The sequence below is a fragment of the Cuculus canorus genome, chromosome 15 (genome assembly GCF_017976375.1).
Source record: "Cuculus canorus isolate bCucCan1 chromosome 15, bCucCan1.pri, whole genome shotgun sequence".
In the NCBI taxonomy this organism is placed as follows: Eukaryota; Metazoa; Chordata; class Aves; order Cuculiformes; family Cuculidae; genus Cuculus; species Cuculus canorus.
Window position 1 is genome coordinate 11,048,297 of NC_071415.1, and position 26,532 is coordinate 11,074,828.

The 26,532-nt window shown below is 47.6% G+C and overlaps 1 protein-coding gene across 3 annotated transcripts; it reads left to right on the forward strand.

Moving 5' to 3' along the window:
* Positions 1–1,613: 1,613 nt before the first annotated feature.
* FBXL18 (F-box and leucine rich repeat protein 18) lies at positions 1,614–26,130 on the forward strand. 3 transcript variants are annotated; one of them, XM_054080633.1, is made up of 5 exons: positions 1,614–2,183; positions 3,796–3,996; positions 4,865–6,405; positions 9,204–9,422; positions 21,217–26,130. In XM_054080633.1, exons 1-5 carry the CDS (start codon positions 2,166–2,168, stop codon positions 21,371–21,373), a joined length of 2,136 nt encoding a protein of 711 aa, XP_053936608.1. In that variant the 5' UTR covers positions 1,614–2,165; the 3' UTR covers positions 21,374–26,130. The 3 variants fall into 3 exon arrangements, 2 of the variants coding, with proteins under 2 accessions (XP_053936608.1, XP_053936607.1); XM_054080632.1 differs by lacking the exon at positions 1,614–2,183 and adding an exon at positions 2,521–3,667; XR_008452429.1 differs by lacking the exons at positions 1,614–2,183; positions 21,217–26,130 and adding an exon at positions 2,517–3,667 and having other exon boundaries at positions 4,865–6,459; positions 9,204–9,341.
* The last annotated feature ends 402 nt before the right edge of the window (positions 26,131–26,532 follow it).

Below are 26,532 nucleotides of genomic sequence, written 5' to 3' on the forward strand. Positions count from 1 at the left end.
ATGAACAAAATTCCCGAAGCATACACGTAACTGGAAATTCCAGTGCTCTGGTCCTGTCTGTACTTGAGATTTGGGATGAGTAGCTGATAGTAACAGTGCTGAGACAACTGCTCCCCTTGGATGTCACTGTGTGCAATGGCTGTGCTCACAGCAGCCTTGGATGGCTTCTGCATAGCCCTCTGTGCATCAGGGAAAGATCATACCTCACACCCATGGCCAAAGTTAGAATATTCAGCCTGGTTACTGCCCAGACTGATGACCATTGTGTAACTGATCAATGAACCTGAAAGATTTATATTTAGGGTTTTCCTAGGGGGATGAGTCGGTACCCGCAGTCCCCTTATTAGCACCAACCCATTCAGTGCTCATAGAATCATAGAATCTTTAGGCTGGAAAAGACCTTTGAGATCATCAGCTTCAACCATACATGTCCTCTACTAAATCATATCCCCAAGCACCTTATCTATCCACCTTTTAAACACCTCCAGGGATGAGGACCCAATCACCACCCTGGGCAGTGATTCCAGCCCTTGATAACCCTTCCTCTGAAGAAATTTTTCCTAACGTCCAATCTAAACTCCTCCTGGTGCAGCTTGAGGCCATTCCTTCTTGTCCTATCACCTGTCACTTGGGAGAAGAGACCAACAGCCACCTCTCTGCAACCTCCTTTTATGCAGTTGCAGAGAGCGATAGGGTCCTCAGCCTCTTCTTCTCCAGGCTAAACAGCTCCAAGTCCCTCAGCTGCTCCTCATAAGACTTGCTCTTGCTCTCCAGCCCCTTCATCAGCTTTGTCACTCTTCTCTGGACACGCTCCAAGACCTCAATGTTGTTCTTGTAGTGAGGGGCCCAGACTGAACACAGGATTCAAGGTGCAGCCTCACCAGTGCTGAGTACAGGGGGAGAATAACTGCCCTGGTCCTGCTGGCCACACCATCTCTGATAGAAGTCAAGATGGGTGTCCCATCTCTCACATCCATGTCCCAGTTGCATCCATAGATTAACTGGGAGAGGGTAAGATAGGAACCTAATGAAATTCAACGAAGGCAAGTGCAAAGCCTTGCACCTATGGAGGAACGAGCGCCTGCAGCAGTACAGGTTTGATATTGACTGTCTGGAAAGCTGCTCCGCGGAGGACCTGGGAGCCCTGGTGGACAACAAGCCTGGAGAAGAGGAGACTGAAGGGAGACCTTATCACTCTCTACAACTACCTACAAGGAGGTTGCAGAGTGGTGAGTGTTGGTCACTCCCAAGTGACAGGAAACAGGACAAGGGAGAATGGCCTCAAGCTGCACCAGGGGAAGTTTAGATTGGACATTAGAGAAAAATTCTTCAGAGGAAGGGTTATCAAGGGCTGGAATCACTGCCCAGGGAGGCAGTGGAGTCCCCATCCCTGGAAGTGTTTAACAGGTGGGTAGAGGAGGTGCTTGGGGACAGGATTTAGTAATAGACAGGGACAGTTGGAGTTGATGATCTCAAAGGTCTTTTCCAACCTAATGATTCTATGATTCTAAGCTCACGAGCCTGCAATGTGCCCTGGTGGCCAAGAAGGCAACTGGTATCCTGGGGTGCGTGTAGAACAAGGGTTATAGGGAGTGGCTGAGGCACCTGGGGCTGTTCAGCCTGGAGGAGGCTGAGGGGAGACTCCATCCCTGTCTGCAACTGCCCGAAGGGAGGGTGCTGGGCTCTTCTCCCAGGTGACAGGAGACAGGACGAGAGGGAACGGCCTCAAACTGCACCAGGGCAGGTTCGGATTGGACATCAGGAAAGATTTCTGCACCGAAAGAGCTCTGAGGCGCTGGCACCACTGCCTGGGGAGGCGGTGGAGTCCTCATCCCTGGAGGGGTTTAAAAGCCGGGCAGATAAGGTGCTCAGGGATGCAGTTCAGCAGAGGACAAGGACAGTTGGACTCGATCCCAAAGCTCTTTTCCAGCCCAGCAGTTCTGCGGACACGAACCCGCCACTCCCACCATGGCGCCGCCGCTCTCAAGATGGCGCCGAGAGCTCGGCCGCGCTCAAGATGGCGGAGGGGCGGACCGGAATAACGTCATGGAAGCGCCGGAAGTAGCGTGAGGCGGCGGGGCCGGCGGGGACCCGGGACGGGACGCGGCCGGTTTGAGCGGAGCCTGGAGGGGTGGCGGGGGCGGCTGCGACCGCGAGAGGCGGCCATGTTCCGCTGTGGAGAGGTGGGACCGCGCGGGGGCATTAGCCGGGGAAACAGGGACCGTCGGGGGGCGGCGAGGGGCCGGGAGCCGGTTCTGAGGTGGGAATGTGCCCCGAGACCGCCCAGCTGGGGGTTACAGGGGCCGTGGGGTGGCACAGGATCTCTCCCCTATGGGGTTACAGGGGCCGTGGGGTGAGACCAGATCCCTTTACCTCCCCTATGGGGTTACAGGGGCTGTGGGGTGGGACCGGATCCCTTTCCCTTCCCTATGGGGTTACGGGGGCTGTGGGGTGGGATGGAATCCCTTCCCTCCTCTATGGGGTTACAGGGGCCATGAGGTAGGACAGGATCCCTTCCCTCCCCTGGGGTTACAGGGGCCGTGACAGGCTCTCTTCCCTCCTCTAGCATTACAGGGTCCGTGGGGTGGGACAGGATCCCTTTCCCTTAAGGAGGGCTGTGGCATTAATGCCAATTTGGTCTTTGGTAAAGATGGAGCTAAAATTTCAGCCCCTCTCTCCAAAACTGCAACTGGCACGGTGGGTTGGGCAGGGAGCCATGTCCAGTCCCTGCACTGGCCCAGGTGGTCCCGTTGGGGTCAGGGCGCGGTTGCAGGGGAGCTGCTGTCACCCTGGCATCGAAGGGAGAGAGGATGGGGTGCAGGAGCAAAGGGGTCCCATGTCCTTCAGAGCCATGCTGTCAGCCCCGCGGTCTTGTATGATTGAGGTCTAAGCATGGTGCAGAGCCATGGGTGATGCAAGCAGGACTGTGGTTCTGTGTGTGTGTGCATACATATAGCTACACAGTTATGTAACTGTTAGGGTTATGGAAATGGGTGGCAATTAGAGGAAAGATGTAGACAGAGATGACTGTGTTACATTTGGAAAGAATCAGAGACAGTCACTTTTCTGCACTGCAAAGGAAGGGGAATTAATGTAAATATGGTGAAGGATCTGGAGCACAAGTCTTAAGATGAGCAGCTAAGAGAACTGGGGTTGTTCAACCTCAAGAAGAGGAGGCTGAGGGGAGACCTCATCGCTCTCTACAACTGCCAAAAAGGAGGTTGTAGTGAGGTGAGTGCTGGTCTCTTCTCCCAAGTAATGAGCGACAGAATGAGATGAAATGGCCTCACGTTGTGCCAGGGGAGGTTCAGATTAGACATTAGGAAAAATTTCTTCACCAAAAAGGTCCTTGGGTGCAGGCAGAGGCTGCCCAGGGAAGTGATGGAGTCCCCATCCCTGAAAGTGTTTAAAAGACTGGTAGATGAGGTGCTCAGGGATATGGTTTAGTAGTGGACAGATACAGTTGAACCCAATGATCTCAAAGGTCTTTTCCAACCAAATGATTCTGTAATTTTTTCTCCTCATTCTAAAGCAGCCAACAGCGAAAGAGTGAGTGAAGGTGCTATGGCTTTGTGTGGAGTGTGGCACTACCTCCATGTTGTCTTCAGAGGGAAAGCTTTTGGTTTCTTCATGCAGATGGAAGTACTTAAAGATTCAAGCATTTCTGGTTTGTCTCACTTGATAAATCCTTATGAGACTTGGGGTAGCTGTTTTCTCGCAAGCTTTGCTGAAGTTTCTGAGCTAGTAGCTTTTCTTTTTTTCTTTTTTTTTTTTTCTTTTTGTTTTTCCCCTCAGGAGCTTGTAAGTGGGGAGAGTGAGGAGGAAAGTAATGGCGTCAACCTGATGGAGTTCTCGGATGAGATCCTTTTGCACATCCTCAGCTATGTCCCTTGCACAGACCTTGTCCTGAACGTCAGGAGAACCTGCAGAAAACTCGCAACACTTTGCCTTGACAAGAGCCTAACGCATACAGTTGTACTTCAGAAAGACTACAAGGTGGGGAGAATAGCTTCTTTCTTCTGTTAGATATAAAGACCAATCAGACTTCTGAATAAATTCTGACAAGTAGAACTTTCCAATGTGTCTGCATAAATGAACTGTTCTTGAATGCTGAAATCAAATAAACAATATACTGTTTTATAAAAGCATTTGTTTTCCAGAATGCTTTGTTAGAACAGCTCTGTGCTCACTTAGTTATATAAAATACTGTCAGTGAAAACTATCTTCTCTCTGTTTCTAGAAGCTGAAATGAAAGTAAACGTGACTTTCTGTTTGTAGCTGTTGTTGTGTAAAGTTACCATTGCCATTTCCATATCGTTGTGCAAAAAAAATCTTGTTTGTATTGCTATCAGGCACGCAGTGAGCTAAGCCAGAGATTGTGTGTGTGTTAGAACAAAAATAAAGCTTGGGAATGAACGGGGATAGGCGTTATGAGAACTGTATCACTAGGTATGGACAAGGGGAAGTCTCGCTTACTCATTTCCAGAAGAGGAAACTGAGTGAAGGAGAATGGGAACATTCTTCTTTCAGTTTGAGTTTCCGTAGATGGCTAGTTCTGCCGGAATACCTTTGCTGTTAGAAAATGGGCATGGTCCGCTGTCGGCTGCTGAACAGAGTTGGCCTGGCAGTCAGTAATGCAGAACTGCACAGACTAAGAAACTGGATAAACTACATTTTTGAGTCTAAAGCATGGCAGACTTAGCCAACTACCAGCCGTGTAATAACTCTTAGGCTGTGCTAGTGTCCTGAGACCGCTAGGTGAACCACCTAATGTAAGCGCTAACCACTCTTATCCCCATCATCAGATGGGAAACTGCACTTCATTGCTGTATATCTCATTGAATCTGTTTTTGTTTGAGCACAGGTGAACAAAGACAAAGTGAAGCAGCTGATGAGGGATATTGGAAAAGAGATTTACCAGCTGAACATGGCTGGGTGCTATTGGCTGCCCAGCTCCACTATTGATCATGTAACACGGTGCAAGAACTTGGTAAAACTGAACTTGTCTGGGTGCCACATCACCTCTCTTCGTCTCTCCAAGATGCTGTCCACACTCCAGCACCTGTGCTCCCTGGCGATAGATGTAAACCCAGGTTTTGATGCCAGTCAGCTAAGCAGTGAGTGTAAAGCCACTCTTAGCCGTGTCTTGGAGTTGAAGCAAACCCTTTACACGCCATCGTATGGTGTCGTTCCATGCTGCACTAGCCTTGAGAAACTGCTGCTTTATTTTGAGATCCTCGATCGCTCACGAGAAGGTTTTATGCTCTCTGGGCAGCTAATGGTAGGTGAGAGCAATGTGCCCCATTACCAGAACCTCCGCGTCTTCTATGCCAGGCTGGCTCCTGGCTACGTTAATCAGGAGGTGGTGAGGCTTTACTTGGCGGTGCTAAGTGATCGGACACCTGAGAACCTTCACGCCTTCCTTATTTCTGCCCCTGGTAGCTTTGCAGAAACGGGAGCCACTAAAAACCTCCTGGACTCTATGGCTCGAAATGTACGTCTGGATGCTTTACAATTGCCCAAAGCCTGGATTAATGGCTCTGGGCTCCTGCAACACTTGAAATTCAATAACCCTTTCTACTTCAGCTTTAGCCGATGCACCTTATCTGGTGGTCACTTGATCCAGAGGGTTATTAATGGTGGGAAAGACCTGAAAAGCTTGACCAGTTTGAATCTCAGTGGCTGTGTTCACTGTCTGGCTCCGGAGTCCTTGTTTCGAAAAGCGGAAGATGACATTGACAGTAGCATTCTGGAAAGCTTGGTCGTGTCTTGCTGCAACCTGAGACACCTCAACCTCTCTGCAGCTCACCATCACAGCTCGGAAAGCATAGGGAATCACTTGTGCCAGCTCCTGTCCAGGCTAAAGCACCTGCTCTCACTAGCACTGCCGGTTTGCTCCATCACAGATGTTGCTGCTAACGTGGAAAAGCCTCCCAAGGCATCTAATTTGGTGCCTCAAGCGTTTGGAAAGAAAGTGCGGATGGGGATACAGACGTATCCAAGGAACTTAGCGGACCAGGCAAGTCAGAAGATAGAGTCTTCAGTATTCTGGGCTCTGATGGGAAGCCTCCGATTTTTGGAAACCTTGGAAATAATTGGGTCCAGTTTTTCCTCTGCCATGCCCCGCAACGAGCCAGCAATTCGGAACTCGTTGCCTCCTTGTGTCCGGGCACAAAGCGTGGGGGATTCAGAGGTGGCTGCTATTAGCCAATTGACTTACTTGCAGAGCCTCACCTTAGCACAACTGCCAAATATTCTTACAGGCTCTGGGCTGATTAACATCGGATTGCAGTGCCAGCACTTGCGGACTCTTTCATTGGCCAACCTGGGCATGATGGGGAAGATGGTCTATATGTCTGCTCTCATGGACATGCTGAAACACTGCAAGTGTTTGAGAGATCTCAGGTGAGGGGCTGCCGCTGGACATCTCCCTTGTGTTTGTGGATCTCCAGAAATGCGGTGCGTGGTTTGTTGTGGCTGGTGTTAAACCGTGAATGTTCTTGTTCTGGTCAAAAGTAGCTGCAGTAGCTTGAAAACTGGGTATTTTCCTTCCTGACTTGTTGAGAACAGGAAGATATCGCATGCTGTCCTTGAGGGCTTGAGATATGCCCTTTAACCAGCATTTTAAGAGTAAAAAGTCTGTATGCTGCAGCTGCCTTCCTTTTAGATAAGGAAGAGTGGATGTGGCATATTTGGGAGCGCTCAGCCTGTCAGGGCTAGGTCAAATACTCCATGCCTTTGCTGACTTCTTGGCTTTGTGTGCACATGCATCTTTTACGTTTCCAGGAAGGAAGAGACCGCTACAATGTCTAGTTAAGGTGGAGTTCTCCTTAGGTTTCCCAATGAGATATTTTTATGCCTTCTGTTTATATTAAAATCTCGCCTCTTTATTATTACCTTTTTCTGTACTTGATAATACATAGAAAGCATTCCGGATTTAGAGTTTGTCCTCTTGGTGTTCCTCTCCTGGGAGGATTTAAAGGGTCCTACCAAGGATCTGATACTAAAGGGTGCATATAGGAGCTTCACAGTAGCCAAAATGTGCTTGTGAAAGCAAAGGGCATGAAGTGTGATGATTTCCTTGCTCCAGTCCATGTGAACACAAAGGTTATTGCTTTAGAAATATGCTTCTTTTTTTCTGTAAATCAACTTCTGTTGGTGAAACTGCTAAAACCTGTCAGTACTCTTGTCATCCTCTGTTCACAAAATGGGTGTAAAATGCGTAACAGTAGTAACTGCAAGGTCACTCCTATGATCACAAAGACAGACAGTGAGACTGGTGTTTGTGTCTGTTCCTGATCCATTGGAATAGTGAAAAGAGCCAGGGTAGCTAATACGCCTCGGAAGAGCTTTCATTTTCCACCACTCCGCATTTGTAACAGGCAAGGAGCGTGTGTTGGTCTCTCATCCAGGGGATGGCAGCTGTTGGAAATTCGGTTGCTTAATGGATTGGGTCACGTGAATGTCTCTAATGTTCAGGAGACTAAACAGCCGCGGAAGACCTGAGGTCTGGGGAAGGAGGTTTGGATGGGCAGTCTTGTTTCACTCAGTCCAGGCCCTGTAGTTTCCAGGGACTTTGAAATGGAGGCCAAGAGCGATAAAGATGAGAGGCAGCACAGAGCCTTGAATGAAGGATGAACAAGGCTGTCTCCTTGTAACAGCCAGGCGTTGCCGTGTAAGCTGTCATTGTTCTTTCTCGAGTAAAGTCTAAGGTTTTATATAGGTTTAAGAGGATTTTTATGTTTAGCACTTCCTCCTGATAATGTAGTTTCCGTTTCATTTGGCTAATTCTCTGCTGCTTTTGCGCTTTTTTTCCCCACTCCCATTTTCCAGGCTGAGTTTAAAGGGATATTCCAAAGCAACATTGTCATCTAGCGAGTGAAAGGCAGTACTGCAAGTGTGGCTCTCCTGTCAGAGATTAACCTAGAAACCTGCTGGGAGGTTGTAGGGACTTCTGTGCTTTTTGTCCTAAACTTATAATGGACCCATAACACTGTTGAAAAATAGGAGCGGATTCCCATTTCCTCAAGAGTAATTTTAAGCTATTACCCAAAGCGCTCGGGGCTGTTGGGATCTCTTCAGGTGATGCTACCTGACCAGCGGTCGCAGGCTGAGACTCTAAACCAGAAGAATTTATCAATTAATTAAGTTGCTGAGATTCTCCCATGTACTACAAAAGCCTACGCAGAGATTATCCAGATCAGGTTGGGACCGACAGCTTGCTGTCACCTAGTGGATTAACCTCTTGGAGCTCTTGGCCTTGCTGACCCAATGACTGGGATTCCCAAGTGCTCTGAGGCCCTGCAGTAAATCTGCACTAAGCAGATGATGTGTCCTGCGAGCACCGGCCCCGAGCGGGTTCTCTTTCCTGCAGACTGGTTTCTGACAGGAAGTCATCCTGTTATTCTGCCAGTTAAATCATAGACACTTGTGGGCTCAGGTATGGTCTCACCATGTTGGTTTTTGTCCTGCTCTGGGCTGTGGTGCAGGATTGTGGGTAGCCTTGATGGAGGATCCTGTCCCTCTTCTCTGGGCTGAGTATTTAAGGTAGAGGTTGAACTGACGATGGTTCTTCTTTCTGTGGGAGAGCAGTAGCTTTGATCCTTTGCTGTTGTCTGATGGAGGAGGGTTGGTTGTGGTCAATGTGTTGGTTCAGAGGCCCAAGTTCTGTATCACCACGTGTGCATTGTGAATTTTTCATGCCTGCTTCTCTGTAGGCAGTAAACTGAAGACGACCACTTTGATCAGCGTTGGATGCACTGGAGCAGCAAGTCTTTAAATCTGCACTCACTGCTCGGTGGATGTCAGGAAGCAAAAGCTGAGCTGTGCTTGTTATAAGACCAGAATAGATCTCCTAGTCAGAGCTAAGGCCCATCTTATCCAACGGGCCTTGTGGAAAACTTGCAACACCAGGATTACTCCCTGTGGGCACTGGGATTCTGCAGTTTAGGGCCTGTTATTGTCCTTGTCCTTTAACACACAATGTTCAAGAGTAACTAGCAAGAGGTCTGAGCTGGCAAAGTCGGGTTCGTTGTGCCATAGCACTGTCACAAGCAGGCTATGACATGTGAAAGTGAAACAGGCGGTGGGGGACACCAGTTGCTCCGTTCGCCAGCCCCCCATGAATGTGCTGTCTTCCCTCTTGTCTGAAAGCAACCCAAGCGTGAATTGCCCATTGACTTGGTTTTTGTTTATTCTTCTAGGCTGGAACAGCCGTACTTCTGTGCGGGTGCCCAGTTCTTCCAGGCACTGAGTCATTGCTCCTCTCTCCAGCGGCTTTGCATCGTCTCCCGGAGTGGGACTCTGCAGTCTGACGCAGTGATGTCATTCATGGCCAGCTGCCTTGAGGTCATCATGTGCCACATGTTTATGGGAGAATCTCTTACCGTTTGCAAAAACCTCCAGCAATCTATTGTCCGGAGGTGAGTGCGGGAAGGTGTTGATGTGGGATTTCTGGAGCTGTTGAAGATTTATCTCCATTTCCTTGCTTGCCAAGGTTTATATGACTTGGAGCACTTGTTCCAAGAAGCTAATAGGTACTGTGTAACCATTTGGCACACAAACCAGCCTCTTATTTTAATAAGAGCGAATCAGTGAAATATCTGAAGGTATTATATGAATTTTTGATTCCATTCCCACCCATGTTCTCTGAGTTCTGTTGGCTGAGTTGAAGTTCTGGATGTAAAGCTACATCATAAATCAAATGACGCTTTTTGTATAAACAAAACATCTGCCGACATTTTAAGTACTGAGAGATTTGACCTTGAAGCTTTCCTCTTTTCCCACAAGCGACTAAGATAATTCTCTGTCCTCTAATCACTTATAAATGTCACTTACTGATAATCCCCTGGCAGCGCAATTCAAAGCCTTTAAAGGGTTGTTGTGAAGGTTTTTTCTTCAGGGGGTGTGTGGGAGGGAGAATCGGTACAAACTGCCTTTGCACGTTTGGCAGTTCTTAAATGCATTTTGCTTGGCCCCTTGCAGCGTTCTGAGGCTCACGTGGTGCGAAACGTTTGTGTGTGAGCCGTGAACTGCATTTGAAAAGAGAGCTTTTAATTACGCTTGGCGTTTTGAAACCTTCTAATAGTGACAGTCATCTCACAAAATATTTCCCATGCAACAGACTTCCTATTATTATGTTTTTTTCTGGAAGGCTTTTCCTCCGCCTTCAGTCTGTTTTCTTTGTCACCTACTGCTGCTTTGCCCTGTTAAGCTCTAATAAAAATTTCAAATCACACAGCGTTATTACTGCATCCTAAAGGGTGCTCCTCCCACCCAGCCTTTCTCCAGCTTCAAACTGACTTATTACACTTGGCTTGCTTCTACGGATCACATCCAGAAGCGCCTGTGACTGTTTTAGCTACCTGCTAAACTGCACACGAGGTACCTGCTAAACTGCACACGAGGTAGATCGTTAACTACCTCTAAAAGACTTTGTGTCCTTCTGGGATAGTGATTGTTGGAAACATCTAAGTAAATTCCTTGTAATGTGACAAGGATTCTTTGAGGTTGTTTTTCCTGTCTGTAAAAATGTTTCTCAGTTGTGCTTTGGAGATCCTTAGAAAGAACCAAGGATCTGCTGCTCCCATTTTTGATATTCCCCTCCCCTCTGAAATGACATTGCAGCACTGGCCAAAATTTTAATGTCCACTTTCTGAGCAGAAATACGCTGTGCTGCAGTCTTTTCTCCTTCTTATTCTCTGTCATGGGCTGATTCTCACTACATTCTGTACCTCTTAATAATTTAAACCCTGGGAACTTTCCAAAGAGCAGCTGATGCCTTGTGGAAATACTAAAACAATTTTTATATTTAGCTACAGTTCTGGCTGTCAGACTATTTTTCTTCTTTTCTATTTTATTAATAGAGACGTTTGTATGAAAACAGGATTTTTGAAGCGGTGTGGGTTTTTTTTCTGAAGAGAGCATCTGCTCCCACTGCAAATTCTACACCTGAAGTCATAATCCTCTATGACATTGTAATTGGTGGCTCTGGAAACGATTTTGATGTCACGTAAGATTATGACTGCAGGAGGAGGATAAGCAGTGGGAGCAGATGCTCTCCTAAGCAACAAAGATCCTGTTCTCATGCAAATGTCTCGAGTAATAAAGTCGAAGGAACAAAATACAGAAGATGATGTGTAAGCAAAGCCTGGAGTCTTCTACGAGCCATCAGTGTCTGTAATCACGTGACTTTTCCAGTGATCCCATTCTCATCCTTGCACAAATGTACCTTCAGATGGGGTCAGGAATTGACTTCCTCTTGACTGCATTTTATCTGCTACTCCAAAGGCAGTAAAATCTGTGACTGTGTGAGCTAGTTCATTGCTTAAACCTGTGGAGAAGGCTCTAGGTCACACAGCATGGCTTCCTCTACAAATGTGCCGCTAGTGCCTCTGTAATTCAAGTTTTAAATTGATGGAGCCCATTGGGCAGCAAGTTTGAAGTTACATATCCTTGGGCCAGAGTGAAATAAGGTGATTTATTTGTTTTCCCTTTCTTCGTTTGGAATGTGTGTAGATGCTGTGTGTACAGGGGAGACATGGAGAGAGTGGGGGAAGGAGGGAGTTAGAGCAGGGAAGGCAAGGCTGTGAGCCTACCTTTGTCTGCTCCCTTTTTTGAGCCGGAGGAGTTGATCTGTATTCCTCAGGACCCATTAAGGATGAGAGTTCCTTTTTTAAGACTACGGGGGTGGTCTGGTTTAGGATGAGAGCAGCCCAGTGAGTGCTGTTTTAGAACAAGGAGAAGGGACCACAGTTACTGCCATTCCCCCAATGCCTGTAAAAGGGGGAAACATGGAAGTGGGAACTGGAAAGGCCTAGGGCTGGGAATGCACCAGTTGTTTGCTGCTGGTGGGAGAGCTGGGTGGGCTTGAAAATGCCATCTTCCTTCAGAGGTGGATGCACAGAAGGGTTTGGGTCACTGAAGAGGCTGGGACGGATTTGGGGAGAACAAACTGGTTTCAACTGCTGAGTTGTACTGAGAAAGGGTGTTTGTACAGGGTGTGGTGATGGGAGTGTAAGTATTATATCTCCTGCTTCACAGTGATGGCTTAAAGCCTGAACTGATCCTCATACTCTTCCCTTTCCCTGTAAAATAAGGGTACTATGTATTTCTGTCATACTGGCCCCAGAAAAAGAGTTGTTCTCATGTCTGCTAGTCTTGTGACAGCTCTAAACCAGGCCCTGTGGTGTCCAGCTTTCTTGCGGGCAGTTTTCCAGTTGAAGTTTGTTGCTATTTGGGACAAATTAGTTTACGTATTTAAGTCATTAAAAGCCTCTGATTCAGTTCTGCCTCTTTTGCAATGAAACAGAGTAAGCAGAACGGCACTCATCTGGAGCCCTCATCAGCAAACAAGAGGCTTGCAAGGACAAAGTCTCCTCTGAGCTTTAGAGAAGACTGTTTCCCTCTGGGCAGATAAATCATTGCGGTGTTTTTCTTTATTCTTTTTCCTTCTGTGTGAATGGGAGGGGTAATCTCCTTTATGGTTTGCAGAGAGACTCTGTGCACATAAGAAGGGCGTAGTGGTTAGAGTGGGAGTTGTGGCTTCAGTGATCCATATCCACTTCCCTGATCTTCCTCAGGTTTCACGTGACAGTGGTCTGGTCTCAGTTTCTTTGTAAAATGACATCTTTTTTTCTCTCACGTGGTGCTCAGCTGCTGCCACCCTTCAGAGAGCAGCAGATCCAACAAACACATTTTCCCTTTTGCTCTTGCACCCTAACTTTGCCAAAGCTCTTAGCTCCAAGTGGGTGATGGTTTTGTTTAAATAACTCTCCTGTTAAAACAACCAGACTGTTAATTAACAATACACTCTCTCATGAGACCCCATCTGGAGTCCTGTCCCCAGTTCTGGAATCCCTGCTGTAAGAAGGATATGGATTTGTTGGAATGGGTCCAGAGGAGGCCATGAAGATGGTCCAAGGGCTGGAGTACCTCTGCTATGAGCACAGGGTGAGAGAGTTGGGGTTGTTCATCCTAGAGAAGAAAAGGCTCTGGGGAGACCTTAGAGTGACCTTCCAATACCTGAAGGCGGCTACAGAAAAGCTGGGGAGGGACTTTTTACAGTGGCATGGAGTGATAGGATGAGGGGGAATGGCTTTAAATTGGAAGGGGAAGGATTTAGATTAGACATTTGGAGGAAATTCTTTACGATGAGGGTGGTGAGACACTGGCCCAGGTTGCCCAGAGAAATCGTGGCTGCCCCATCCCTGGGAGTGTTTGGGGCCAGCTTGGATGGGCTTGGAGCAGCATGGTCCAGTGGGAGCTTTCCCAGAGGATTTTCACGCTGTTATTTGTGGAATAGTCAGTAGATGGAGCTGTGACCCATGGAAGCTGTCCCGCTGCTTACTGATGGGTTGCATGCTAAATAATCGTATTTATACCCCTGTATTGCTCTGCCCCAGAAATCTTGAGGGCAAGGAATTTGGATGACTTCAGGATGGCACAGCTACATGGCATGTTTAGCAGGGACTTCACAAATGTGCAGGAGACTTTGCTTTCCTGGTGAAGCTTACCAGCAGAAAACAGGCTGGAAAGAGGGGTTGGGAAATGCTTTGGCAAATATCCCCTTTGCCTCAAGGGCAGATTTTATTTTCCAGTTTGTTCCTTTAGAATTTTGGAGGGGGGAGCTTAAGTGTTTAGATGGCTTCTGTAATTGTGATGATTTCAAGGACACTACAACACCAGACAATAAAAGCCTGTGAAAAACCCTTGATAAAACACCTTGGAGAAGATCAAGTAAGCAACAATGGAAAAAAAAAAATCCACAAAGCAAAATAAAAAAAAATCTCTGAGCGTGATGCCATTAGGGATTCTCCATACGTAGAGGGAAAATGTTGAGGCACAGAGGTGAGCTGTGATTTATAGACGTGCAATCCAAGTTAAGCCACTGTAGGGAGCGTGGTCAGGAAGCAAAAGATCACGGCGCAGCTGAATTGTGTTTTGGGGAGGTGAGCAGGTAGCTAGGCGCAGCTGCTCATGTCTCCCTACAGCGCTGTTGTTGTCTCCAGGGTCTGACAGCTCTTGGGAGAGGGTGCGGAGGGCTGGGGTCCTGCTGCAGCATCCCTCGAGAGCTGGAGTAGGGGAGCTACTAGTCCTAGTTCAACCTCTGTCCTGTTTCCCTAGCCATGCTGGTTACCTGTCTCCAGCAAACGGCTTTGCAAAGTGAGTGTGAGACTCAAGTGACTCTGAGGGTTAACCAAGGCTGGAAAGTGCAAAGACTTTTACTGTTTTAGGACAGTCTGCCTGTTCTAGGGATCCAAGACCTATAGAAAGCAAAACACTAACTTAACCTACCTTCTTCTGCTTGTGTCAGGTGTGACCACCACTTAGTTTGGAGTGACTTTGACAAAAGGACTCCTGCTGCTTTCCAGGAATAGCTATTCCAGTCTGAATTAGATCCTACTATTCAAGCTTCTGTAGCATTAGCTAAATTTTCCCCAGCTTGTTATTGTCCTTTTTAATATGAAACTCTTATCTTTTCTTAAACTGCTGATTCCAGTGGCCCTGTGTGTCTGTGAGAGCTGCGGTGCTCACTGAAGGGATGAAGCACCCTTGTGGGATTCAGTTGTTGAAATAGGGCTTCCAGGTGGGAGCATAGAGGTGAAACAGAGTATTTGGAAAGTGCTGAGCGAGCCAGTCCCCCTCCTGGCGTTTAGCACAGGACTTGGAACTATCACAAATGGATTTTTGCTCACCTTGGAGCTAAGCATTCTCCCCTCCTTTATTGCTATTGCACTGGATATCCCTGCAGTATTCCTCTTGCCTGGACTTGCTTGGCCTCAGAAAAGCCCTTTTCGGTAATTGTTTTTCCTGTTAGATTGGGTGGGAGGGGGTGGTTAGGGCAGTAAGTGAGTGCAAGATCATTTTTGAATTCAGCAGAGTCCTCTAGCGCCCTGCTCTGCCCACCTGACTGCCGCAATTGTATTGACACTGCAAAACGCTGGTGTTACCACCTAGGGCTTATTTGAGATTTTCAAGCTGTTTTTTTTTCATCCCTTCACTGCCTTTTCTTCCTGCTGACCTTGAAAAAGTCCCTCGTTGTAGACCGCTGGCTTTCCTGGATCCCAGAGCCCACACGGTAGCTGCCAATCCCACCCCGACAGCCTAAAGCGTGCTGTGGGCTTAGGCCCTGCGTCTGATTGCAGAAGACTTAATGTATCGCTAGGCTGGTGTAGTGAATCATTAGCATCCTGTTCCAGCTTTCATTGTCTGTTTCATTTCCTGCTCTTAGAAACCCCTGAATCATTCTGTCACAGACTGAATAACAAACTGGATCCTTGTCAGCTTGCGTTACCCAAGAATTCCTTGGCGGGCTTGGCGAAGGCTTACCCCGCTTGAGGTGTGGCCTGGACACCTTTGCTTCTACCAGGGATGTTGTTTATGGGTGGGTTCAAATACTTTACAAGCCAGCACGGCCTGTGGGACCATCCCCAGTTTGGCATATTAATGTTTGTCTTCTTTGGGGGTAGTAACATCCCCCTTGCTAAATGCATTCCTGTGGTTGACCCAAATGGCTTGTTCTAACTGCTGGCTCATGTGTTTTGAAGGGAATTCAGTCCTGAAACCTTCCTTAGGGGGTAGATTGGTTTGTGCATGAAATAGGTTTCAAGGAGTGTCTTCCTCCTGCACGCTTTCCTTGGCTGAGAAATAATATTGGAATAGTACTGTCGTGCTTTCTCTTCATGAGGGTGTAAAAGGCTGAACGGAAGCATTAACTGCAGCTTTAAAGCATTTCCATAGTAAAATAAATCTAATTGAGCAGTTATTGCAGTAGCTTTTTAATTTGTGGAGGAGATTAGGAAATAACTTTCAGCTTGCTCTGGCAGAGCACTCCCCTAGGACGTGTCCTGGGCGCTCTGGCATCACTCTTTGGGTTCTTATTCCCTCCCCCTTTAATTGTCCGGTCACATTTGACTGATGCAGAGTTCAGATGGCAAAATAACGTACGAACCTCAATCTGCGAGCACGTTTGATATAAACCTCAGCTCGCAGGAGAAGTAGTGGAGCGTCATTCATGCCTTACAGAAAGAAATCACAGTAGAGATGTAATTTGCCTCTGTTCAGGGTGAGTCTGACGTGTGTTGCCGCTTTCCCATGACGCGATAAAGTGACAGAAGATGCTGCATTGAAGAGAATGGGAGAGTTGGCAGTGCTGTGCGCGAATGGCTTCCAGAGTCCCATCTACACCCCTCAGTCTCCCGTTGGTGGCTGTAATGGTGAGACTGGAGGTGAGGGGAAACAGCAGGTCTCATGAGACTGCCACTTTGTCCGTGTAGAGATGATAGAATGGAAGACATCCTTAAAGAAAAACACTTTATGGAGGAAATACCTCATTGTGTGGAATTAAGATCAACCTGAGGAATCACAATAGCTTTCCTTGGGAACTTTTTAAGTCTGATTATGAGATTAGAGGATAATGTCTGCTCAGTGCAGGGTTGGAAGTGAGAATGGTGCTAGGGAATGGGTCTGCTTTAGAGTCTTTGTGTTGGAGGCTACGGACCCCTCTTTAGAGGCTTCTGGTGGATGAATGGGGAGCAAGGGTCCTCCCTGTTCACAGAGTAAGGGGCCTGGGGGAATCCCACCTGCAGTTTCTTTGACATGGCTGGAAGATTCTCTGGAGAAGCTTCGTTTTATGCTATTGGAGTCACTGTAAGTGAGGAGAGCTTTTGCAGTTCCCTGGTACTGAGTTCAGGACAAGGCCAATGGAACAAAATTTAAGTTTATGTCTGGCCTTCCCTTAAAAGATGAGAGAAGTGTGAGTGTGGATGTTGGGTCGTGCCACTTGTTGGCTGCTCTGGCTTGTCCTGGCACTTCCTCCATCCCCCCGTGCCATGCTTCAGAGATGGGAGTTTCCAGCCTGGCTCAAGTACGCTGGCTGAAGCTCTCAAGACAGATGCCACACTTGGACTTTTAGATGTAAGTCTTCCAGAGTAAACAGTTATGCTGTGCCTGGCAGAGGATTAACAGCAGTTTTGTGCAAGTGCATGAAAAAGCTGTGTACCCAGCAAAAAGCAAGTGAGTCTGAATTCTCCTCTCTTGGGAAACTTGGGCATCTGCAAAAGCAGCTCACCAGCCTGTGGGGAAGCCCAAATGGAGGGGGGGAGAAGGTGTGTGACTGCAGTGGAGATTGAGTTGCTGTTACGAGAGTCATGCAAACTGGAGTCTGCTCTGTTCCCATGCTGCTGTTCTCCCATATCAGACTTCTCCTGGTTTCCTTCCTTACTTTCCTTCTCTAGAGCCTCTTTTCCCATAAGCTCATCTCAGATTGTGGAGGTCGGAAGTTTGGCCTTGCTCCACTCCTGATATGCCGCATTTCCTTGTTTTATCTGGTGTGTGCTGCTTTTGTTGCCAGTGCTTAATTATACCCTGCGTGCCCTTATTCCTGCTTGCCAGTTTTTGTGGAGCTGGATGTGCTGAAATGTCTGAACTTGGTGTGGGGCTTTTCTTAGGTTTCTCTGGAAATCTCAAGTGGAAGTAGATTCCTCAGTCCTAAAAACTGCCTTGTCCTTTCCTTACAAGTAAGAAGAGGTAAGTTGGAGCAGTTCCTAATGCAGTGGAGCTATCGTCTTCTGAGGACTGTGGTCAAAGGGTTGCAGGGGGTCATAATCCATCGTTATGGCTGGCTGGTGGGACTCTCCTATGGCTTTGGGCTGCCTTTGGCTCTGTCGGCAGGTGGAGTCCTGGGAACTGGCCTCTCTCTAGAGGTAGGTCTGAAAACACACACAGAGTGTTTGCCAGGAGATAACTGCATTCCAGGGAGTGACTCTTTTGTCTTGCTAAAACCAAGGAAATCTGATGCAGCCTCGCTTTAGAAGACTTCTCTGACTTCTCTTTCATTTTGACTTTGTCCCTGACCTACATATTGGATCCTGCCACGTTGCTTGCAAGTAATTGAGACTGTAGTGTTAGGCTATTTACCAAGCTGTTCACTTGAAAATAACCTTCCTGTGTCCAGTCCACACCTGTTCTGGGATAATCTTGGAGGCAAAAAACAAAGCACCATTAACCCTTTCAGCCACATGCAACCTGTTCAAGATTTAACTGTAACATGAGGTTATAGCTCTGCTGATGCCAGGAGGAACTTGTGATGCAGGGTGCACTTTGCTATCCATTTCCCAGCTCCATGGATGATTCCAGCTGGCCGCTGAAGCCAGACCCGCTATGTGCCCACATTCAAATGAGGACACTTCAGAGACCTCTTTGTAAAAGTTCCCGCTGGGTGATTGCTGGTTTGGTGTTGAGTCTGCTGGACCAGAGGCTGTGCTGGAAAATATGTGCACGGAGGGGTATTTTCTTTGTTATCCCGGTGGTTGTTTCTGATTAAAGGATCTGTTTTGAAGGGGCTGCTACTCAGATGCCTAGAAAACTTGCTTTCGTTTAATTAATCATGATGAGTTTAGTCTGGAGGTTTTGTAGGAGAGAGCAAGCGAGCGTATCCTTGGCTTCTTTCCCCTAGAAAAAAAGCAGGGTTTCATGCCTGGAATTGCAGCTCTTTTGTCTCCCCAGGTCGACATCCTTTTCTGTCCTTCGGGTTTTCAGTTTACAAGCCATGTGCTTGCAGAAGTAGATCCAGTTTGAAGTCCATCCAGGTGTGGAATGAGGAAAGAACCGTCAAGAAGATTACAGGAGCTATTCTGCAACTCATTAACTCGATCTCTTCCCCTTCTTGTTATCTCCTCCTTGTGCCTGCGGCCTTTCAAACCAGTGCTCTAAGTGCTTCTCACTTAATCTAGCCCACCTGGACAGGTGTACGAAGAAAGGAATTGCCTTCCGGGGAAGGACTAAAGGAGCATAGATTGCAGAGCGAGTCTGCTTTTGGGAACTGCTAATCCCAGTTTAACATTATGACAGCTGCTCGTTAAAATCAGGGTGTTTTTTAACAGGCAGTTAAAGGAGAGGCTTTGCACGCACATTTAGCTGAGAATAATAGTGAGCCATGTGCATTTGATTTTTTTTTTCTTAAATCCCGCAAATTGTACATGGAAAGAATTCTCCGGCGTCAACTTGCTGGGTATGGAATTTACAAGGTTTGCAGTAACACAGAGTTTCCTGTTGAGGGGGAAGAAAATTACAAAGCTTTCTTTTTTTTCTTTTTTCTTTCAGATCAAGTTCAAACCTCTCATATCAGCCCAGCCTTTCTGGAAGGTTTCCTTACTGTGTTGGAGGTTTTCAGTTGTCTTGGTGGCAGATTGTCATGTAAACTTGTCTAGGTTCTCAGTTTTATAGCTACGTGTAAAGGCTGCTTATAAACTACAATTTGTATATGGTGAGAAGGCAGTGTGCAGATCTAATTTGGGAGAGTCTATATACAAAGAAAGAGGCAGAGGTTTCTTTGCCTTGGGGAGATGGCTGTTTCTTCCTAGATGAACTTCAGTAAACTTGGTCTATTAACATGATTTTCTCTGCAGGACTGTGGTGTTGGATAAGAAACATGAAGAGCTGAGGGGGAGGAGGGACTATCAAAAGAGGCATTTGCTGTATTTTGTGTAATTTCACTGCAGGCTTTACCAACTGCCTTCCAGATCAGCACTTATTTGCTGGTTGATTTCTTGTAAGCAGTGCCGTGGAAGTAAGAAAGCACTCAGTGCCTACAAAAGCCCCAGATCCACTCTAGGAGCGATGTCCTTTTCTGGCAACCCTTAGGCATGAAGGGCAGATCTGTGATGCAGAAAGATATAAAATTGCCCTGGGTAGTTTTACTGCTGGAAATCCTTACTCCTGCAGCTACTGAGGTTCAGGCAAATTAACCCACCAGGACTGAGCAACGAGCCTTGGAATGGGAGTTTCTCTGCTGCGTTTTTGGCAGCTCTGCTCCAAATTGTTTGTGGATGGGAACATCTTTTCTGTCTCTCTGGGAAGTGCCCATATCTCATGGCCTTCTTTTCAGCAGCTCTTCACCTGGGGTTGTCACATGTGTTTCCAGCAGCCAGATCTCCAGCTGTTCCCTCTGTGTTTGACAGAAATCTGGCCATTGCAGCGCTAGAGATGAGCAGGGAATTTTCCAGACACACGTCTGTATTAGAGAAGTTTGTTGGGCAGTGAATCCCCCTTTCGACCCCCTACAACTCCATTCAGCCTTGAGGTACTGATGCTGCCAGTTTGGCTCTGCCTCCTTTAGAGTGATAACAAACTGGTCCTCGTCACGGGGTTTGGAGGAAGCATCGCGGTAGCATGAGGCTAACAGTCACAAGTCTTTTAATCTTAAGGGTGTAGCTCTTAAGCTATAGCATAACTTCCCGTTACCTCCTAGCCTTAAAGGACTGAACTCTTATTATGCTGCACTGAGTAATACTGTTTCTCTTCCCCCATCTTCTCTTACTCAGCAGGTTCCTATCATGTACAGTACTTGCTGATGGGACTTGGAGCCATACAAAAAAGTCCTTTTACATTGTATAAATGCCTTTAACTTGTGATGGTCTCTTCCTCTGCTCTGTAGTTCTAGCCCTGCTGCTCCTCTCATGTTGTCGTATGGCGCTTCTTGCTTGCAAGGTGCTGGAAGGCAGAGGCAGTGATGTGATGATGGCAAGAAGAGCTGGGAGGGCAGGAGAATGCAGAATTCTCTAAGAGGGGATCAATTGAGGCTATAGATTCAGAAATTGGAACCCAAAACTCCAGCAGCAAAAATTCCTGTGGTGCCAAGATAGGTTTTCTGCAATTTGTATTAAAAAGGAGGCTGCAGTGCGTGCACACGCGCACATCTGCAAATCTGAGCTTTCTAAACTTGCTTGTGCTCTAATTGCAGAGTGTAGGCTCTGCATGCAGAACTACCCAGCCTGAAGTGATAATCCCAGGCTCAGCCCTGAGGGCATGCCTGGCACTGCTCTGGCCTGATTTTCTTAATGGCTCTGCAAGTTGCTGGTTTGCAGGTGGTTTAAATGTTATCTCTGAGCACCTCGGCCAGCTTGGGCAGAGCTCTTGGGATCTGTGATTCTCTAAGAATACCTGTATGTTGTGATTTATTTACTTATTTATTAAAACTTCTTCCTCCTTCCCTGTGTTTGGGCTCATGTCACCCTGAAAAGGGTGCAAGCTCAGCCTGCGCTTCCCACTGACGCACGGGAGGGTGGGAGAGCTTGGCATCCAGCTGCCCCTCCTGCCTCCTCTGAACTCTCCATCCTTGCCCCCACTGCTGCACAGTCTACATCTGTGCAATCCTCTTCTCCTGCACTGGGGAATTTGTGTTTCTCCTTGGCTGATAATCTGTGTCTGATTTAGTTTCCAGGCAGACCGCCCTGCGTTGAATGTCATCATTTTCCCTCTGCTTCACGAGGACTTGACAGAGGTGATCAGAGATGTCCCCATGCGGCACTTGGATGAAATTACCTTGTTTAAAAGCAGAGTGGCCGAGGAACCTCCCAACTTGTGGTGGTGACTGTCACAGCATGGAAAGGACGGTCAGTGTGAGCACATGGAATAGCTTCTTGTTGGCCTGGATTCCCCATCTTCAGCTCCTGGCCACCTCCCTGGATGCTGTACAATCACTTTAAATAGGTGCAATTGCAAAATAAAAAAAGCTGGTCCTTTGCAGTGGGGAAACATCTATTGGATATTGCTTGCATCTGAAAATCCTGTCTCAAAGGCTTCTGGAATCTGATGAGTATTTCCTTGCGGTTAATATGAATTGCTTCGTTATTTTATTGAAGTTAAAGGTAAGATAAACTGACTTAACAATGCTCTCTCCTTGTGTCGCCTGGTGTATTTCCTAAGGGACCCTGTGTACTTTTGCAGTGTGCTTTGTGATAGTGGTGGAAATCATTCTTTGCTTCGGTCTATTTTTGGCAAAGTAGAAAGCCTAAGTCAGCTAAGAGGCACAAAAATGTGTTGCTCAATTTAAGTGCATCACATCTTGTCTGTGTTTCAGATATGCATTTGTAGTCACACACATGCAGTCACAGGTATTCAAAGGGGTTTTTGGATTGAGAAGTACCACAAGGATTCTTTTTTTTGTTATTAAATAACAAATTAAGGTCATTAGCACCTGGACCATGATATATTCTTGCTGATGCTGTTTCCGTTGGTCTGGTGGAAGAAGTTCTCAGCTCTTTGGAAATCCTTGTCCTAGGGTAAGTGGTGCCTACAGTGAATAAGTTGAGGTTCAGATCTGATTTAAATGCAACCTGTCTTGCAGTGTAGATGAGAATGTAGTGTTCCAGTCCTGTCCTTAGATGCCATGCCTTGGGCTCATGCTAATTTTAGAGATGTTATGAAGTATTTTCACAGTGTGATTTCAGTCAGCTTCTCTGTTCCACAGAACTTCCTCAGGCCTTGGTAGTGGTCTGGATCACTTTCATATTGCCTTATTTACTGAGCACTTTTGAAAGCATCAGACAGCTGTACCAAAAGCCGAGTTATGAATTCCTGGAGCGATGTTTCTGGATGGCAGTTGGATTTCCTTTCCGCTGGAGTGTTTTGTGGTAGCACTGTGGGTCTGTCTGCTGCAAAACAGTTCTCAAACAGAGCTGTCTAACTTCTCCACCTGGACGCTCCCTAATGTGTTGAGCCATGCTTTTCTGGGGAGGCCCAGTGTTGTCCAAAGATGATGTCCCCGTCTGCTTGTTGGCATTTTCTCCATAAGCTGCCATCGCCCAAATGGTGTTCTGCTGTCAGTGGTTCGTAGGAAGCCTGGTCTGATTTGAGACCACAATGCACCTCGCGGGTTTGGAGGACTTTTCCTTCTTACTTTCCCGTCAGTCAGGTGTGAACCTGCCTGGAAATCTGTCTTGCTGGTGTAAATCTTGCACCAGACTGTGGTAATCCTTGTGCTCAAATAGGTTGCGGTGTTAACAAACAGGTTAATATTAGCTTTCTGCTAGCACTGGTCTGTGCGATGCTAAAACTAACTCCTGCATGCTTTTGTTGTCTGCCCTGAGTTTCCCTCCCGTTCCAACTCAGGACAGGGTGCCAGCAGCAGTCTCTGTTTTGCTGCTGGTAACAAGGTGGTGAGGCTGCTTGTCCTCCCCCTGAGAACAGCTGCAGCTGAGCCGCAAGCACTCCTGAAGTCTGGGACCACTCTGCCTTAGGGTAGACACCGTGCAGGTGAGTATGAGGAGCTGATGAGGATTCTTGGCATCCTCCCACTGTTTGCTCTCCCAGCGAGGACATTCTTTCTACCTCTTGTCATATTGTTCACCTGTTTGAATCCCTCTCTTCCCTGTCCAACAGCTTTCTTCTCTCTTCCTCCTTCACTTCAGCAAATCACATGTACTTTTTGCCAGGAATGCGATCACTGCCCTGTCCAGTTCAGGCCACTTCAACTCTGCTTAGCTTTTGTCTAGGTTTCTTTCCCGGAATAAATAGCAAGGGTTAGGCAGCCTTTGCAAAGCTGCTGTCTCTTCCTTGTGCCTCTAGCCTTGGGGCAAGGTAGAGGGAAGGCTGGGGCTTTGGAGCTCCAGCTCTGATGCTTAAGGGGACCTGTTTCATCCTGTGGAGGAATCGCAGCGTTTGGTGTGTGCTACAGGAGCAAGGCCATTCCCACTCTCAGCGGGGATTTCCCTTCCACATACGCACTGGGCAAGAGTTTGGCAGAACCGCCAGCTCGCCTGTTCCTGTCCCCTGGAAAACCTGGGTGGGGGGAAACACTGGTGTGCAGAGAACATCTGTTGCTTAATGGTGCTGTTAACCCTCTGGTCTTGGGGGTTCGAGGAGCCTGATGAGACATGCTGTACCTAGACCTCTCGCTTGGCAAAGTGATACCCATCTGCCTCGTGTCTTGCTAGAGCAGGGCGGGCAATCAGGCATGTTTTATAATGCCGTTATTCTGCTGCCTGGAGTATAATGTTTAGACATCTGTATTCACACAAGAGGGTCAGAAGTCCTGATGCGAATACTACCAGTTATAATCAGGGCTAGGAAAGGTCACCCTCAGGTAATAAAGATAGCACCACAAATAGTGATAAAGAGCTAAAATCTCCTTCCACTCTTGACTCCCCAACTCCGGGCCAATGCTCAGTGTCTCTACTACAAATCCTCTTATGGTGAGTGAGAATTTCCGCTGCTTCTGCACTCCAGGCAGGATTCACCAGATGTTAATAATGTGCTTATTTTCTCTAAGTGCTATTTTGGCATCGGTGTTAATTACAATTTATATTCTGCAACATTTACACTGGGAAAAGAACCCACCCTAATAGTCCCCAATTGGCAGAGCCGGGCTATTAAACATAGCACCATATGTTCTGAGCAGAGGAATATATGGGACTCGGAGCCCACTCAGTGCTGAGACTGACGTGCAGCGTTAGAGGAGGAGAAGAGAACGCAGAGACGGGTGGTTTGTTCCTAGCTTTTATTTAATATCAAATTCCCCCTCCTTTTCTCTGGTCTCTGTCCCCACCTCTCCAGAAATCTCCCTCCTGCTATCTGTGAGCATCTAACGAGGTGATCTCTGAGCCTGCTGATGCCATTGTCCATAGTCTAAAACAAATGAATTCAATTACAGAAGGTGCCCTTCTCGCAGGGGCTGCGTCTGCAGGATTCCCAGTCCCTGCTGGCGTGTTTTTTGCTGCGCTCCAAATCAGACCTCCAACCTCTGAGGACTGCAGAAGAAGTCTTTCCTTTGACCACCAATGAAGTGGTGAGAAAGATATTCTGGGACAAGTGCCATTAATGCGTAAAATCAGAAGTTGCTTGCTGCTCTGCTGATGTCCAAAGTCTTGTTTAGCGATGTGGCTTTTGGTTCCTGCAGGCTGGGAGAGTCTGGGCCTGACGAGTGGCAGTGGTTTTCATTGGGGGGAATGTGGTGGGGCTAAGTCATCCGTATTACAGTCAACTTCTTAGAAGGATGGTAAGTGAAAGGATTGCTTCCTCAGCCGTCTTGCAAAGCTGATTTCATGGTCTCTTTAGAAAATGGCAGTGTGTCCCCTGCTCCCTTTGGTAAGGGAGCTGTGTGGCAGCGACCGCTCTGTTCAGGAGAGCTTGGATTGTGATCGCTTGTCTGTTTAGCAGGTGGTTTGGCAGGAGAAGAGATAGGAGTGAGAGGAGTGTGGTGTGGACCTGGAATTGGAAGTCAGATGCGCCTGTGAGGCTTGGCCTTGGTTTCCCCACTTGTGCAAGGGGAGGAGGTTTCATAGACCTTGTGTGAGGGCGATCCTGGAGTGAAAACGCTCTTCCTCCCCCCCCCCCCTAAGTGAGATGGCGCTTCCTTAGGAGGGAGGGCAGGGCTGGGGCTGCCCATGCAGCCTGTGGGTAGCAGAGCAGCAATCCTGCTTGCTTCAGTTCACACGACTACCTCCTCCTCTGCTGTGGCACGTGAGACTCCCAGGGGAGCAGAGCAGGATCCAGCCCCTCTGCTGATCTTCAGAGGCACAAAATTCCTGCAGCAACGTACAGGAATGGGACGGTGCGTTGTGCGGTGCGAGGTGCTTTCTCCCAACAGCCCTCTTTTAGGATGGGGTATCCCCCCATGGCCTCCGGACTGCAGGGCTTTTCCATCTGTGGAGTTAATCGGTGTGGAACGGTTGTTTTGGCTGCCCAAGGGACGTGCAGTTCCCCTTGGATGGTCCCAGTGGAGAGCGTCCAGCCCCGGCTCCTCGCCCCTGCCTGCAGGGAGCCGCGCTGGGTAATGCAGAGGCGAACCTCCCTCCATTGCAGCTCTCCCGACCCTTTGATGAGATGCGCAGGCTACTCCAGCAGGAGAATCATTTCCATAGAAACCAATTGGGATGTTGTACAGGGAATAATGATTAATAGTGAAGGGATGTTGCCTCGGGCCCTTTTCATTTTTTAGGGGGCAGTGAGGGACAAACCAGAGCACAGGTAGGTAGGGGGACAGGCAAGCTCGAAAACTAATGAAAACCATCCCTTCCATTAATTTCCAGGGCAGCTTCCCCTCTTCTCCTCCTGCCCTCTTCCCCCCTCTCGCTGCTGCTTCCCAGCTTTCGTCAAATTTTCAAAATGGCCAACCTGGTTAGAAATAATCATAATAATAAAAAAGGATGGATGAGGTCTGACTACTAACATTGTTGCTGTTAGCAGCAGGATTTCAGCCATAAAACATGAAGCAAGGGAGGCATTGACCTTTCCGCTGTTTGAAATGAATGGAGACATCAATATCTATTGTTTTGTGGCATTGACCTCTGACGCTTTCCCTTCGCCCTCCCCTTGCTTTTTTTTTTTCATTCCCCCCCCCCCCCCCCCCCCCCCCCCGACACTCGAGGAAGGGGGTCAGTTGGTACCATCTATTGATCCCCAGCTTACTTGGTGATAGGGAAATAATTAGAATTTTAAAAATCCCTGCTGCACGCTGGCGAAATGCACACACAGGCGGGGATGCTGAGCCCCGGCTCCCCGCCTTGCGTTCTCCCCCCTTCCTTGCAGAGACTCAAAGCTCCGAGATCTGAAGGCAGACAGATCAATATAGGTTTAATCATGATGGGGGGTTTATTTCAGTTTTTTAAATGGTAAAGTGTAACGTTTTATGTTAATGTTGTCGGAGTCTGGCTGCCTGGTGCCTTGTTTTATTTGTTGTTTTAAGTAGCCCCTTCTTTTGTGAACTTCATCTATGTACAGAGAATGTGAAATCAGGCATTGCTAATTAGC